Source organism: Anabrus simplex, chromosome 5, assembly GCF_040414725.1.
Source record: "Anabrus simplex isolate iqAnaSimp1 chromosome 5, ASM4041472v1, whole genome shotgun sequence".
NCBI classification, from domain to species: domain Eukaryota; kingdom Metazoa; phylum Arthropoda; class Insecta; order Orthoptera; family Tettigoniidae; genus Anabrus; species Anabrus simplex.
In genome coordinates, this window is record NC_090269.1 from 275,671,647 (window position 1) to 275,689,732 (window position 18,086).

The 18,086-nt window shown below is 36.3% G+C and overlaps 1 protein-coding gene across 1 annotated transcript in view; it reads right to left on the bottom strand.

Moving 5' to 3' along the window:
• The window catches only part of unc-13-4A (BAI1 associated protein 3), an 824,271-nt gene that overhangs the window by 132,279 nt on the left and 673,906 nt on the right, over positions 1-18,086 (bottom strand). The window contains exons 17-18 of the mRNA XM_067148123.2: positions 3,387-3,495; positions 1,813-1,920 (exon numbers count right to left, since the gene is read on the bottom strand). Of these exons, the coding sequence (XP_067004224.1) occupies positions 1,813-1,920; positions 3,387-3,495 (217 nt within the window). The remainder of the gene's footprint in view (positions 1-1,812; positions 1,921-3,386; positions 3,496-18,086) is intronic.

The following is an 18,086-nucleotide window of genomic DNA, read 5'->3' on the forward strand; positions in this document are numbered from 1 at the left end:
AGTACATAGTCCGACAATTGAGCATTTTATTTCATGAATATTTTAATATTGTTTCATTTTAATTCAGTTTTATATTTTTAAATCAGTGAGTAGCAGTCACAAAATCTGCCCATAAAACAGGGTCAAATCCACATGTGCGACACAGTTCACACCCACGACCCCACGGGTGTGGGAAAAGTGGTAGAAAAAGAAGAGGTGTCCCTATTGCAGATGATGTAATAGAAATTTAAATAACATATATATACAAATATACACATATATACATCTTTACATGTTTTCTACAGACTATTCACATAATTTACGAAATTATCATGTACCAACCCTAAGAAGAGTTTTCCGTATTGCAGTGAGTTAGGTGGAAAGTTTGTAATGTCCAATAATGGACCAACTATATTGGCATTATCAATTTACTCATTTGGGACAAATATTTCAGGTTCCATATGGGAATCAACATCTACTGTATATTATTGCAATGGAAGAGTGATAAAGTTTCCCCAGTAAAACTGAATGTTAAGTTTCAAGACTTTTAACTCATGTAATTAATATTTGAAGCTGGCCACGTGGTCTAGCTTGCCTGCTCCACACCTGGAGGACCTGGGTTTGATTCCCGGCCATGTCAGGCATTTTTACCTGAATATGAGAGCTGGTTCTAGGTCCACTCAGCCTACGTGAATTTAGGGAATCCTCAGAAATTATTTTTGACTTTTTCGATTGTATCGCCAAACAGATTTTCGGTACTTTGTACAGGGCACTATATATAGTCACTGGGCTTTCAGTCAGAAATCAAAATTGCTCTTTCCTAACATGAAATCCCAAAATCATTAACTGAGGAGCTATCTAACGGTGAGATGGACACCTCACGCTAGAGAGCCAGGAATAACAGCCGAGAGGATTCATCACACTGACCATGTGTAACTTCATAATCTGCAGACCTTCGGGTTGAGCAGCGGTTGCTTGGTAGGCCAAGGCCCATTAGGGCTATGGTTTGTTTGTTTTAGGAGTGTTTGTAAGATTATAATTGTCCATATTTAATTATTGTGATGTTTAGACAAATTGTTGATGGTTTTAATTCGGTCCTGGATTTTCTGTTTTCCGTATTGTACACTTTTATCCATGGTTCCCCCCAAAAATTGCAGAATCGAGGTTCCACTGTATACGGTATAGGCTATTTTTTAATGAGATCAAGGTCTCTCCCTTTAGTGACTGACTCACTCATTAATGCTCAGACCAAACCACTGTAACTAGAAATGAGAAATATGGAGAGTGTACTTACAACATTAGTAAAGGATAAACAAAAGAATTTTGTAAATACGGATTGTAAAAAGCTGAAAATATGTCAATAATATTTTCTGAAGAATACCCATAGTTTAAGAGTCACTAAGGTTGGATATAAATGATGTTAGGCATATAAACTCATCATTAAACATTTTCAAAAAACTTGTGCTAGAGAGTTTTTAAAAAAACCTTATGAGAGTGAGAAAGAGGTTTAAACATTTCTGAATCATTCAACAGATAGTGCTGATTCTTCATTGATTTTGTGTGGAATTTAGACAGTTTATATTTTAAAACAGAGGGAAAATAAATATAAATTGCCATAAAAACAAAGTGCAAATAAAGCTGTGATGGGTTGGTAGAGTTTTTAAATGTAGAAGATGAAGAAACAAACACATTTAACTTGCACAATGATGACAACATGCAACAGAGATTATTATATGTTATTGATATCAATTGAGATCTCCATACTCAGCATTTAGCATGAGTGAAATGATCAAATCAACAAAATATTGATTTTCAGATTATAAAAAGTAATACCTGATAAAAACAAGCTGTTGCATCTACAGCTGATGTACTGTGTTTGACGATCAGATCTCCTGTGCACACTCTGTTGAGTTCGGCAGCTTTCTGAATGCGTTGCATTGCCTGTAAACAAAAATGTTGTCAAGGAATCAGAAAGGAAGGAAACATACAGACCAATACAATTCAGTTGTAATTCTTCCAGCCTAATTTATTTGAATACAGAAAATCCTAGTGAAGTACCTAGTTATACACTATGGCTATGCTGGTGGTTTTTTTTTAAAAAATATATTGATTCGGCCTCTTAAGACCATGGTTAACACTTGACAGCCTTTTTGGATTTCTGGTATTCCTTCATCATGATAGAGAATGCAGTTCTTCACTCTTTGGACCATTTTGCACCAGATCCCTCTTTCCATATGATCCTTTAACGCATGAACCCATGTTCTGAACTTACTTCTTTCTTGAACCAGTGTCTCAGAGATACTAGCCAGATCTTCCACACTGCAGTTGCCCTTGGAGTGGTACATTTCCACGTCATGAGAAGACAGAATTCTTCAAGATATTCTGGTGTTAGTCATTTGAGACAGATGACCATAAAACAGAAGACAATGCTTTCTTATACAAGTGAGCGCTTTTCAAATTTAGAGTAAAACTCTGCATTTGACTCAGGCAATATTCACCCTCAGAATTTTGCACCAGGTCCCTCTTTCCATATGATCCTTTAACCCATGTACCCAGGTTCTGAACTTACTTCTTTCTTGAACCAGTGCCTCAGAGACACTTACCTTTCATTTGGATCTTCTATACCTCTCCATGGTGAGCAATGGCCAAGCATTCAGCAGCATATAAGGCTTCAGGACATAGTACTGTGGTGAAGTGGCAGTATTTGACCTGCCCGGAGATTAATCTGGGCAGATAAGTGGGGTGACAGAGGTGAACAACTGATTCCATACGCTTGTTATTTATTAATTAATTATCATCATCAAAAAAGTAGGTAAGTTTTCTGTTTTATGTGGCTGTTAATAATGTGATCATAGCCCTGGGATCTCCAGTTTTATATACAATCCAAATTACAGAGACATGACTTTTAAAAGTTCTATATGCATTCACATTCAAATCATGGCTGTCTTAGTGAGAAGTTGATGACAATGTGTGAAGCATTAAAATTTCATTACAATATTATACACTGTACCAATAAATAATGTATACTGGAAAATAATGCTGGACATACATGATAACTGCATAGTACTTTTAGTACCTACTGTTTGCTTTCATAGATACCATACTAAATGCGTAAGAGAAGAAAATCAATTTATGCTGCTGGATGGTTTACGAATATGTACATAAATGATTAAGTTTTTAACTGAAAATTGTCAATTTAAATGAAACAGAAATATCAATTTTGCTAATAACTTGAGATATGCTGATTGAAAGAAATCTCTGAGACGGCAGGAGTGGAAGGCAAAGGAGAAGTTTTATTTTATATAAGAATTAGGAAATAGACATTAAAGCCTAAATGAAATTAATGTACAGGCCTATGAAAAATATAATTTATTCTTAAAAAATGTAAATAAACAAAAATAATTTACCTTAAATTTAGCAATATCCAACCATTTATCAATCGCTGGTTCAAACCACTCATAATACGTATTGACAGCCAGAGACTTCTGATCAGGTGGCTGAAGATGTTCACGGAAACTGGAAGGGATGTAAAATTATCTATACAAACCATTCCTCATTAACAACAAAATCTCTTACAGAAAAAATCACTACATCAGCATTATATAACAAGAAATTAATTCAGAAGGTCAAATCTAGTTAATCTAGTTAATATTAATAGTTAATATTATATTTCTGTATGCATATTCCATACTTTTTGTATCATCAAAATGGGCATTATCAGATGTAGATACTTGGTTGTGTATTTTTGAGCAATAATTCTTAAAGCATTACTGATGTGAAGATCGGTATTCTCTCCAGTATGACAGTAAAAATGTTAAGCTATTAGCTAAGAGAAAGAAAAGCATTTTTCATATTGTATTGTTTGTAGTTCTGATTTTGAAGATAAAAAGTAAACTTAATCTATCTATATATATAAAATAACTTGTCCTGACTGACTGACTGACTGACTGACTGATTCATCATCGCCGAGCCAAAACTACTGGACATAAAGAAATGAAATTTTGGGGATATATGCATATTAAGATGTAGGTGCTCGCTAAGAGAGGATTTTTGGATATAGCGTCGCTAAGGGGGTGAAAAGGGGGGTGAAATTTTAAAATGAGTGTATCTATAGCTCAAAACTTTAAAAGTTTACAGATGTGAAAATTAGTATTTAGAATCTTCTTTAAAAATAAGGAAACACGTATATTTTTGTTTTCAGAAAATCCCAATAGGAGGGGTGAAAAGGGTGAAAAAGGGGTTGAATGCCTTTAATCAGGATACCGGTACTTATATCTCAGAAACTGAAGATATTACAGACCTGAAAATTGGTACTTTTGATCACGTTTAAAAATAAAGAAAGCCGTATTTTTTGTTTTTGGAAAATCCAATTAATGGGAGAGTGAAGAGGGGGGTGAACTTTTAAAATGAGTGCATCTATATCTCAAAACTTTTAGTTTACAGATGTAAAAATTGGTATGTAGAATCTCCTTTAAAATAAAGAAAAACGTATTTTTTATTTTCGTAAAATCCCAATAGGAGGGGTGAAAAGGGGTGAAAATGGGTTGAATGCCTTTAAAGAGAATACTTATATCTCAGAAATTGAAGATAATACAGACCTGAAAATTGGTGTTTGGGATCTCCTTTAAAAATAAAGAAACGCGTATTGTTTTGTTTTTGAAAAATCCATTTAATGGTGGGGGGGGTGAAAAGGGAAAAAATTAAAATGAGTGTATCTATATCTCAGAACATTTAAAGTTTATAGATGTAAAACTTGGTATTTAGAATCTCCTTTAAAAATAAAGAAACACGTATATTTTTGTTTTCGGAAAATCCCAATAGGAAGGGTGGAAAAGGGTGAAAAAGAGGTCGAATGCCTTTAATGAGGCTACTTACATTTCATAACCTGAAGATATTACAGACCTGAAATATGGTGTTTGGGATCTCCTTTAAAAATAAAGAAACACGTATTGTTTTGTTTTTGGAAAATCCATTTAATGGGGGGGGGTGAAAAGGGGGAAAATGTTTAAAATGAGTGTATCTATATCTCAAAACTTTTAAAGTTTATAGATGTAAAAATTGGTATCAGAATCACCTTTAAAAATAAAGAAACACGTATTTTTTGTTTTCGGAAAATTCCAATAGGAAGGGTGGAAAAGGGCGAAAAAGAGGTCGAATGCCCTTAATGAGGCTACTTATATTTCAGAACCTGAAGATATTACAGACCTGAAAATTGGTATTCGGGATCTACTTTAAAAATAAAGAAACAGGTATGTTTTCGTTTTTAGAAAATCCCAATAATTGGCGGGGGGGGTGAAAAGGGGGTGAATTTTTTAAATGCGTCTGTCTACATCTTAAAACTTTAAAAGTTTACAGATGTAAAAATTGGTATTTAGAATCTCTTTTAAAAATAAAGGAACACGTATTTTTTTGTTTTCTGTAAATCCCAGTAGGAGGGGTGTAAAAGGGTGAAAAATGGGTTGAATGCCTTTAATGAGGATACATATATCTCAGATACTGAAGATATTACAGAAATGAAAATTTGTGTATGGGATCTCCCTAAAAAAATAAAGAAACACGTATTTTTTTGCTTTTGGAAAATCCAATTAATGGCGGTTAAACAGGAGTGACAAATTGGGGTGAATTGTTTGAAAGATTATATCTACAGAATATCTGAGAAACGTAAAATATTACAGGCGTAAAAAGTGGATATTTCGAATCTCCTGTAAATGTAAAGAAACATAGGTGATTTGTTTTTGGGAACTCCACTTAAGGGGAACTAAAAAGGGGTGAAATTTTAAAATGAGAATTTCTACAGTAGTCTATATCTCAAAAATGTGAACATATTACAGAAGTGAAAAATGATATTTTTTCCCATTAAAAATAAAGAAACGTGTATTTTTAGTTTTCGGAAATACCACTTGGGTGGGGGTGGGGGTAAAAGTGACCGAAAAGAGTGTTGAATTATTTTAATTAGGCTACTGATATCTCAAAAATGAAGATGTTACAGACGTGAAATTTGATATTTGGAATCAGCTTTAAAATAAAGAAACACGTATTCTCAGAAAATCCAATGAAGGGGGGGGGGGGTGAAAGGATTGAATATTTAATTGACTTAATTGTATGAGAATACGTACATCTAATAAAAACTAAAGTTGTTAGAGACGTGAAAATTGGTAGTTTGATCTCCGTTAAAAACAAAGAAAAACGCGTTTTGGGGGGGAAACCATCTTGGGGGCGGGAGTGAAAAGGAGTTGAATTCCTTTCATGAGGACACATAAATCAGAAACTGAAGAAGTTAGAGTGGTGATAATTGGTATTTAGAATATCCTTTACTATTAAAGAAACAAGTGTTTTTGGCTGGAAAATTCACTTTGGGGGGGGGGGGGGGGGTGCAAAAGGAAGTGAAAAAATCATTTTCATGGGGATACTTATTCTTCAAAACTGAAGGTAATTGACGTGAACATTGGTGTTTGGAATCTCCTTTAAACATAAAGAAACACGCTCACTTTTATTTTTTGGGGGGGGAGGGGGTAAATAAACTTAACGGCGGTGGGGTGTAAAAGAAGGTGAGACCAATTGATTTTACTGTTCATAATGTACTTATAAGGATCCTCTGTTGCTCAGGCGGCAGCGCGCCGGTCTCTCACAGCTGGGTTCCGTGGTTCAAATCCCGGTCACTCCATGTGACATTCGTGCTGGACAAAACGGAGGCGGGACAGGTTTTTCTCCCGGATGCTCCGGTTTTCCCTGTCATTCATTCCAGTAACACTGTCCAATATTTCATTTCATTTGTCATTCATCGATCATTGCCCCAGAGGAGCTTCGGCAGCCGGCACAATTCCTATTGTCGCCGCTAGATGGGGCTTTATTCATTCCATTCCTGACCCTATCGAATGACTGGAATTCTTATCATAAACCGATCATTTTTAATCTTTCCTGGGTTCGTTTTCAACAACCATCTTTTCCTTCGGAGAACGTTCTTAGATTACAGTAGATTCTCCTGGCATATAAATAAAAATTTAAACACATTTGAAATAAACGATAGGAATGAGATTGACCGTCAAATTGTTCACCTCTATAATAAGGTCAATAATGCACGGAAGTATGTCATTCGTATCGCCTGAAATCCCACATACTTGCCTACGCGCGACAATGGTGCTGGTCACATTGTCAGCAATGACAATGGCAGCAGATGTAATTTACCACCAAGTAGAGGTCTTGCATCTTGCTGTTTTGTCCAGAACATCTAATAATAATAATAATAATAATAATAATAATAATAATAATAATAATAATAATAATAATAATAATAATGTTCTGGACCGTCGTCAAATGTGCGGACCGCGCTAGAAAAGGGTCCTGGACGGGTAATGACTAAGAATGCAGTCCGGCCGAAGGTTTAGTACCGCCGAGGCACCCAGGACGACACCACGTCGGATCTCCTGAAGGATTTGATCCATATTAAAAATGCTTATAGGAAAAGATGGCAAAGATTTAGGGGCCCAACTGTCCGGGTGAAATACCTGGACCTAGCTCGGGAAATACAAAATCGATTGCTGGAAAGAAAGATTGAAAAATGGGAGGTAACTTGCAGTAATCTATTAGAAAACGAGTCAGATCGCGAATTTTGACGGATTCTCGCAGATAACGAGTCAGATCGCGAATTTCGGCGGATTATATATGTAAAACAATAAGCATTCAATTATAAATTTCAGTATAATACCGTAGCGAAGCACGGGTATCTTGCTAGTATTAATATATAAAGAGAGTCTGTGAGATAATGACACCACACTCTCCCACTGTAGGAATTGGATGAAGAAATTACCCGCCACATTCACAGCGATGCCAGCTCTAGAATGCAGGCCTGGTGTTTGAAGTAGACACATGGATAAGTTTAGACAAGGGCAAGGAGAGATTCTGTTCAAATATTTTAAACTCATAACTAGCATTAATCTGCAAGATACTTATTGTTTCTGGATCAACATATCCACACTCTTATTAGCATAATAATTGTGAATAGCACCAAAGTGCTTTCACTGTTTTCAGGGTTGATTTCTAACTAGCATTAATCTGCCAAGATACTCACTGTTATTGGATTCATATTTCCATACTCTTATCAGCATATTGTTTTTGAGTAGAACCAAAGTGTTGTTTCACTATTTACAAGAGATTCTGTTATAATATTTTAAAACTCTTAGACAGTAGCCTACCAATCTGCTGAGATACTGTTATGGTTACTGTATCCTCATTTCCACACTCTTATCATGATAATGATTGTGAATAGCACTGAAGTGTTGCTTTTGCTATTTGCAAGAGGTTTTGTTCAGGCCTAAGTATTTTGAAGTCATAGACAGCATTAATCTGCCAAGATAACTTACTTATTGTTTCTGGATCTACATTACATATTCATGGAAATGGAGTGTTTATCATAGAGACAGGTTAGGAATGATAGGAGGGGAAATATTCATGCTGGTAAAAGAAGAATTCGTAGCTACAAAAACGATAAGGATGAGAAACATGATACTGTAAGTGAAAGATAAATAGGCAACTTCAGGTTTTTTGGGTGTACAGACCTGGCAAGGCTGGTGCCGATGCCCATGTGTTATTATATGATAAGATAATCAGCTATGTGGGGAATGACACAGAAAGCAATGTTATTGTAGTGGGTGATCTGAAGTTACCAAATGTTACCTGGGAAGGGAATGTGAATGACAAGAAATCATGACCAACAAATAGTAGATAAGTTAATATGAGAGGGACAGCTAAATCAGAAAAATATTCTAGACATGGTGCTGATAAAACTGCATGAGCTCTTCAAAGAAACTGAAATGATAGATGATATAACTGATCATGAAGCTGTCTTTGTTATAGTTAAAAGTAAATGTGATAGAAAGGAAGGTCCTAAAAGTCGTAAACAGACTGTGGGGTGGGTTAAAAGCAATTGTTGAGGAATATGAAAACAGGTGTGTACCTTTAAAGGTGGTAAGGAATGGTAAAGACCCAGTATATTATAGCAGGGAAATAAATAGATTAAAAAGGACGTGCAGATTAGAAACAAGTAGATTTAGGACTGGTTGCAAGGGTAAGGAGAGAGTGAAGGAGCTTATTAAGAAATTGAATTTCGTGAAAAAGACAGCTAAGGATAACATGATGGCAACATAATTGACAGCCATATGAATTTTAATGAGCAATAGGGTAGTATAGATACTTCGAGGTGGAAACAGGTTCCAGGAAGGACATTCCAGGGATCATTAATGAACAAGGGGAGTGTATATGAGGCATTCAGAAGCCAAGCCGACTAACTCCAAAATTTTGACAGGTGGAAGTAATAACATGGTTGGGTAACATCACTCAATATTTGTCAGTGGCCAAAACAACTAACTCCACAGTTAAATGTTGCGTCGCCAGAATACGCTATCTGCTCTGGCAACGGAACATTTTACTAGTGATTTCAGTGGCCAAAGTGATTAACTCCACAGTTTTTTTCTTTTATTGAAAAAAAAAAAGAGCAAAAACTTGTAGCCACATCTATTCGCCAAGGGATTGGTATGATATCATTCTTGGCTGCAGGAAAACAAACAAATATATCCTCACAGAAATGAACCATGAAAACTTGTATTCAACGGAAAACTTAGAAAAGTGTATCACCAACAGGAAACAAAGTGTCGAAGGTGAACCAGTTAACTGGCTGACAATGAGATGGATCGGGATTGAGAAGGCTGAACCATTCACTATAAAATGTAAACTTACTTTCTTCACAGAAATGCCTTTTGGAAAAATTAATATCCAGAAGAAAAATGGAAACGGACGTCCTTTAGAAAGCCTAGCTAATGTTCCACAAGATCTTCTTTATAGCACATCAAGACTGATCTCCATGGCAAGTGTAATGGACCTCTTGAAGTTTATACCTCCTATTCATCACCACTACTAAAAAAACTTGAAGACTGCAAGAGATGAACCTGTCAGTGATGACGACTGCATCACGTATGCAGAATAGAGGCAACGAATAACGTATTTGTATTTTAGGCACTTTTTATGTGTATTTTAAGTACTACTTAATGACTTACAATAATACTAGTGCATTGTTCATGTAAATGGGTTTTGTTTGTGCATATTTGTTTAATAAAATGACTTGTATACAAATCACTCAGAATACTGTGTCAAAACTTTCAGTTGGCAATGTGACTAACTCCATAGAAAGTGGCTTCTTTAGGGGGGACAGAGACATTGAAATGTTTTTATATATTTATCAAGTGCTGAATATATAACCTTAATTGTAAGAATATAAATTGAGATTTTTAAAGATCAATAATTTCAACTGCTTGTACTGAACATTTCTATTTGATGGAGTTGGTCGGCTTGGCTTCTGAATGCCTCATATGTGAGGGCTTATAGAAGGTAGATGTATTCAGTCAGAAGTATGTACAGGTAAATGGATATAAGGATAATGTCCAGGTAGAGGTGGCAACTAATAATGGCAAAATACTGTAATTTACCTATGATAATAAAGACATTTACAAAAAGATACAAAAGTTCAAAGCCAGAAATCAGCTGGCATTGATAAGATTTCTGGGGATATATTAAATGGAGTGAGTTGGTATATAGTGTCATATCTGAAATAGGCCCTACTCATTTGATTACTTTTTGCATGAAGGAGCAATACCACATGAATGGAGAGTAGCTATTGTAGCTGCACTTACAAAGGAAAAGGCAATAAACATAAAATGTATATTACAGGCCAGCAGCTTGACATGTGTTGTTTTTAAGTTCTGGGAAAGCATTCTTTCGGATTATATTAGACATGATTGCAAGATTACTAGCTGGTTTTAGTAAAGGAAGTTTGAGTTCAGGAAAGGTTATTCCAGGGAGGCTCAACTTGTAGGATTAAAGCAAGATATATGAGATATTTTAGATTCAGTAGGTCAAATGGGCTATATCACTATTGATGTATCCAAGGTTTTCGATAGGGTAGATCATCAGAGAACATTGATGAAAATGAGCATTACTGGGCTTGAAGAAAGAGTGGTTGAATGATAAATTTCCAGAAAACAGAACTCCAAAAGTTAGAGTAGGTGAAGTGTTATCTGATACTGTACTAATTAAGAGGAAGGGCACACAGGGCAGTATTATTGGACTTTTATGAGTGAATCGAGGCCTCGTAAAATACTAGGGCGCTCCCCTGAAGTGATACACAGTTCTCGGGGCTCTGGGGGAACTGTGAGAAGTGCGCTAACAGACATCACAAGAACCGGTATCATTAATGTCGTGACTTTGAACAGCAAGGTAGAAGAACTGATAGAGTATATGGAGAAGAAACATATAGCAATGATGGGAATGAGTGAGACAAATTGGAAGGGGAAAGGTAAAAAAGAATTGAAAAACGGGTATAGATTATATAGGAGTGGAGGAAAGATGGCAACAAATGGTGTTGGTGTTATATTGAGAGAAGACCTAGTGCAATGTGTGGACAAAATTGACCAGATCAGTGGCAGGATAATTAAAGTTAGACTTGGACTTGAGAATGGAATCAAGGATTTTATACAGGTTTATGCACCCCAATCGGAGAATGCAGATGAATGTTTAGAAGAGTTTCTATAAGAACTGGAAAGTTGTATTGAAAACAAAGAGGTTATAATAATGGGAGACATGAATGCACATGTTGGAACAGACAGACAGGGAAAAGAATAGATAATTGGCCCCTATAGTTATGGAAACCAAGGTGAATAAGAAGATTCGGTAATAAATTTTTGTAGAAGGAATGGATTAATTGTTGGCAATATGTGGTTTAGAAAAAAGAACTCACAAAAAATAACTAGATATGGTAGGGGAGATAGAAAGAAAAATACAATGATTGATCTTATTCTGGTGAGAAAGAGACGTAGACAAGTGGAAGATGTGACTGCAATGCCAAGAGCTGATTTTGAAGGAGACCATAAAGTGGTTGTAGCCAAATTAACACTTTGTAAAATAATGAAGTTAATAGAAGAAAAGGGGAAGAAAAATAAAGGGATGGTTAAAAGAGAAAGAAATAATGGAAAAGTTTCAAGAGTATCTGAAGAAATAAATTCCCAAAGATGACGTGAATAGTGTGGAAGAGGAATGGACATGTTTCAGAAATGCTTTTGTAAAGTGTGCAGTAAACACCTGTGGAAAACTATCAGAGAGGAAAAAGGAAAAGGAGACTCCTTGGTGGAACAGCAGGGTTAAGGAAGCAGTAAAAGAGAAACAGATGGCTTGGAGGAACTGGATAGGCAGCAATAGTACAGAAAATTGACAGAATATAAAGAAACCAAAAAGGTATGTAAGAAAATAGTACCATACAAGAAGAGAAACAGAAGAGCTGGGAAAGTTTACGAAAACTTTACAGGAGGATATAAAGGGAAGTAAAAAGGTTTTGTATGGTTTGATGAAGAATAGTTTACAAAATAGAGAAGATACAACATTTGTAAAAACTGAAATGCGAGAGTTGGGAACAGAACTGAAGGATACGAAAGGGTGATGGACATGTGGGGAAGATATGGAAGCTAATGGGAATGGCAAGCGTTTGTGGACTTCTGTGCTAGTATGGGTTTAGCTGTTACGAATACATTCTTCAAGCATAAGGCTATTCACCGCTACACATGGGAGGCTAGGGGTACCAGATCCATAATAGACCATATCTTAACAGACTTCGAATTCAGGAAATCTGTTAGGAATGTACGAGTTTGCTGGGGATTTTTCGATGATACAGACCACTATCTGATCTGTATTGAACGAAGTATCTCTACGCCTAGGGCAGAGAAAGTGAAATCTGTCTGCAAACGAATAAGGGTAGAAAATCTCCAGAATGAGGAAATTAGACAGAAGTACATTGATATGATTGGTCAGAAGTTTCGAACAGTAGACAGTAAGCAGGTTCAGGATATAGGTGAATGGGTGGCATACAGGGATGCTGCAGTAGAAACAGCAAGGGAATGCCTAGGAACAACTGTGTGTAAAGATGGGAAAAGGCGAATATCGTGGTGGAATGATGAATTGAGAGCAGCTTGTAAATGTAAAAAGAAGGCTTATCAGAAATGGCCGAGGCAGACAGGGATTTGTACCGTATATAGATGAAAGAAACGGAGCGAAACAAATAGTTGTTGAATCCAGAAAGAAGTCATGAGAAGATTTTGGGAACAACATGGAAAGGCTAGGTCAAGCAGCAGGGAAACCTTTCTAGACAGTAATAAAGAATCTTAGGAAGGGATGGAAAAAGGAAATGAACAGTGCTTTGAGTAATTCAGGTGAACTCATAATAGATCCCAGGGAATCACTGGAGAGGTGGAGGGAATATTTTGAACATCTTCTCAATGTAAAAGGAAATCATCCTGGTGGTGTTGAGAGCAGCCAAGCACATGGGGAGGAGGAAAATGATGTTGGTGAAATTATGCTTGAGGAAGTGGAAAGGATGGTAAATAAACTCCATTGTCATAAGGCAGCAGGCATAGATGAAATTAGACCTGAAATGGTGAAGTATAGTGGGAAGGCAGGGATGAAATGGCTTCATAGAGTAGTAAAATTAGCATGGAGTGTTGGTACGGTACCTTCAGATTGTGCAAAAGCAGTGATTGCACCTATCTATAAGCAAGGGAACAGGAAGGATTGCAACAACTATCGAGGTATCTCATAGATTAGTATACCAGGCAAAGTATTCACTGGCACCTTCGAAGGGAGGGTGCGATCAGTCATTGAGAGGAAGTTGGATGAAAACCAGTGTGGTTTCAGACCACAGAGAGGCTGTCAGGATCAGATTTTCAGTATGCGCCAGGTAATTGAAAAATGCTACGAGAGAAATAGGCAGTTGTGTTTATGTTTCGTAGATCTAGAGAAAGCATATGACAGGGTACCGAGGGAAAAGCTGTTCGCCATACTGGGGGACTATGGAATTAAAGGTATATTATTAAAATCAATCAAAGGCATTTATATTGACAATTGGGCTTCAGTGAGAATTGATGGTAGAATGAGTTCTTGGTTCAGGGTACTTACAGGGGTTAGACAAGGCTGTAATCTTTCACCTTTGCTGTTCATAATTTACATGGATCATCTGTTGAAAGGTATAAAATGGCAGGGAGGGATTCAGTTAGGTGGAAATGTAGTAAGCAGTCTGGCCTATGCTGACGACTTGGTCTTAATGGCAGATTGTGCCGAATGCCTGCAGTCTAATATCTTGGAACTTGAAAATAGGTGCAATGAGTATGGTATGAAAATTAGCCTCTCAAAGACTAAATTGATGTCAGTAGATAAGAAATTCAACAGAATTGAATGTCAGATTGGTGATACAAAGCTAGAAGAAGGTCGATAATTTCAAGTATTTAGGTTGTGTGTTCTCCCAGGATGGTAATATAGTAAGTGAGATTGTATCAAGGTGTCGTAAAGCTAATGCAGTGAGTTCACAGTTGCAATCAACAGTATTCTGTAAGAAGGAAGTCAGCTGTCAGACGAAACTATCTTTACATTGGTCTGTTTTCAGACCAACTTTGCTTTACGCGAGCAAAAGCTTGGTGGACTCAGTGTATCTTATTCATAAGTTAGAAGTAACAGACATGAAAGTAGCAAGAATGATTGCTGGTACAAACAGGTGGGAACAATGGCAGGAGGGTACTCGGAATGAGGAGATAAAGGCTAATTTAGGAATGAACTCGATGGATGAAGCTGTACGCATAAACTGGCTTCACTGGTGGGGTGATGTGAGGCAAATGGAGGAGGATAGGTTACCTAGGAGAATAATGGACTCTGCTGTGGAGGGTAAGAGAAGTAGAGGTAGACCAAGACAATGATGGTTAGACTCGGTTTCTAATGATTTAAAGATAAGAGGTATAGAACTAAATGAGGTCACAACACTAGTTGCAAATCGAGGATTGTGGCGATGTTTAGTAAATTCACAGAGGCTTGCAGACTGAACGCTGAAAGGCATAACAGTCTATAATGATAATGTATGTATGTATGTATGTATGTATGTAACTCATTCCTGATTGCCAGCATTTTGCCCTCATGTGCTAGGTTGGGCTCATCAGTTGGTATCTAGCACACCTACCAAGACGCTGGCTAGTGCACACTGTGGAGGCCACTGTGTAGGCTACTTGGAGCCACCGGCAGTGCCAATGCACTATGAGAGACTTTGTCTCTTTACAAAAAATTGATGCCTGCTTGGCTATCAGATGATATAGATGTTGTCCCGAATGAGTACATTTATAATGTCCCGAAGAAATGTAAGAAAGTATTAAATACAACCTATTCATCATCACCATCCTAAACCATCTCCAGTTTCCTGGGTGTGGTAAAATACAACCTATTATGAACCCATATTAACCTATGCAGCTGGATCATAGACTAGAACAAAACAAGAGAGTTGAATTCAGAGGAGAGTAGAATGGTAACAGACCATTTATATTAGTATTATAAATTTACTCATTCGGGATAAATATTTGAGATTCCCTATGGGAATCAACATCTATATCAAGAGATAACATACCGGTACCGGTACTAAAAAACGGGAAGAACAATTCTCAGAATTGCTAAATATTAAATACAGTGAACTGGTAGATGAGATGGAGCAAGAAGGAACAATGGGGAAAGAAGAAGAACAAGAAAAGGAGATATGGATGTTAGGAATAGAGGAAGCCATACAAAAAATGAAGAGCAGTAAAGCAGCAGGTGTGGATGAGGTAACTACAGAAATGATAAAAGCAGCAGGACCAATAGGGCTGCAGTGACTGTACAAATTATTTAGAATAATCTGGAGGTAGAAAGAGATCCCAGAACAGTGGGAAAAGGGTTTAATTATCCTGATATTAAGAAAGGTGATAACAAAGAATGTAATAACTGCAGAGGGATCACCGTTATTGCCCGTGTAGCTAAGATATTTGAGAGAGTATTGGAAGGAAGACTGAGGAGGAAGCTAGAAAGAGAAATGGAAGAAGAACAGTATGGTTTTGGGAAAGACAGATTGACGTTTGACCTGATCTTTACATTAAGACAAATGATGGAGAAAAAATGATAGTTTGGAAAAGATATAGAGATGACATTTACTGACATTGAGAAAGTTTATGGCAGTGTGCCCAGACAGTTGGTATGGAGCACATTAAGGAAAAAAACAAGTTAACAGAGTGGAAGTGCAAATGATAAAAGCTATGTACAAAAATTGTGTTATTAGTGTGAAGACTAGTATAGGAGAAACAAAATGGTTTAAATGGTAGAAACTGGTCTCCAACAGGGAAATATAATGGAAAATTCTAAATTCCCATGGAGGGCATTAGATATTTTTTACCAATAGAGCATGTCAGTGGGTAAGGTCTGACACATCCCACTCTTACATGTTATAAACCTCATTTTAGGTCCGTATTGTAAATTTTACAGTTCAACAATAATAAAGGTGTTTCAATTTGTTCCACCTATTCAATACTTATATTTTCACTTATAGTGGTTACATAAATAGATTCTTAGTTACATGGGACATGTTTTGCCCTCAATTAAGGGCATCTTCAGCCTAAACACAATCATCAACAGTACAACTAAATTAAAAGTGGAAGTTAAAAGTTTAGTCAGTTATTAAAATTCGGAACATAAAAATGTGAAAAGTGATACAATATATAAAGATGCTAATGGAAAACTGTCTTATGATTAAACCATAATCTTGTCGGAGACTAAAACTTCTTCTATTAAAATTCTAATTAAAAACAGTTCATATAAAATATTAGTGGAAAACTAAAGTGGTAATAATATAAAGTCAACGACATGTTCCATGTATCTTGTCATAAAAAATGCAGAAAAACATAGGAAATACTCAGTGATGAGTTTGCATATGAGGGAGACTGGTTACAGATTTGAATCCATAGAGAAAGACTTGGCGATAATTAGAAACATACAAAAAGGAAGAATGCTGAACGAATTAGAAAGTTTATACATCTATTTAGATCAGACGTACAATAAGCAACAGAATCTTAATGAAACTACGGACAATAAAAGTATGTTACATGAATTAATGCCGAAATTATTAAAGTCAGTTAGTTCGAATAAATTTAGGATACCTAATATATTTAATTCTTCAAACTCTAATACTCCTCCCATACCCACAGATATTAGGCCTACTTCCAGCAATACAGTTGACTCCGCCCCTTTGTCAGCCTCGTCACAATTGACTCCACCCATCCTCTCCTCCCTTCCGTCCTCCCCTATTCCTTCCCCTCCGAGTTCACTGCCGCCTCTGCAGCACAGTTACAACACCAGACTCAGAGCCAACAGACGGACAGCAACCAACACAACAGTAGATAACAAATAACAACTTCCACTTACATGTAAGTCCTCATCTGTTTCAATTTTATGTAAACTGAATTCTCTCCTTACGTTCAATTTCTTATTTCTTCTTTTCTTTCTCTTACAGAAAATATTATTTCTGCATCTACTGACATTTTCTGGCAAGGTTTCAGCCATTTTTATTACCTACCGGTGCTAAGGGCCACTTACAATTTTTCAACAGATGCTTCTGTCTCACTTGCTAACGAATTTCATCAACGGCCTTGGAAAGATTGTATTCATGACAATCAAGTTTATGCTTGTGTTCACGCCTTCATGTCGTTGGCTTTATATTATTACCACTTTAGTTTTCCACTAATATTTTATATGAACTGTTTTTAATTAGAATTTTAATAGAAGAAGTTTTAGTCTCCGACAAGATTATGGTTTACTCATAAGACAGTTTTCCGTTAGCATCTTTATATATTGTATCACTTTTCACATTTTTATGTTCCGAATTTTAATAACTGACTAAACTTTTAAATTCCACTTTTAATTTAGTTGTATTGTTGATGATTGTGTTCAGGCTGAAGATGCCCTTCATTGAGGGCGAAACATGTCCCATGTAACTAAGAATCTATTTATGTAATCACTATAAGTGAAAATATAAGTATTGAATAGGTGGAACAAATTAAAACACCTTTATTATTGTTGACATCCCACTCTGACGAGTCTAGTGTCAGACCTAAGACGAAATGCTGGTTAATAGGGAAATATAAGTTACTATCCCCCATACTATTCATCATAGCCATGGATGAAATTCATAAGAACATTAAACAGAGATTGAGAAGACAGGCAACAAAAGCCATGTT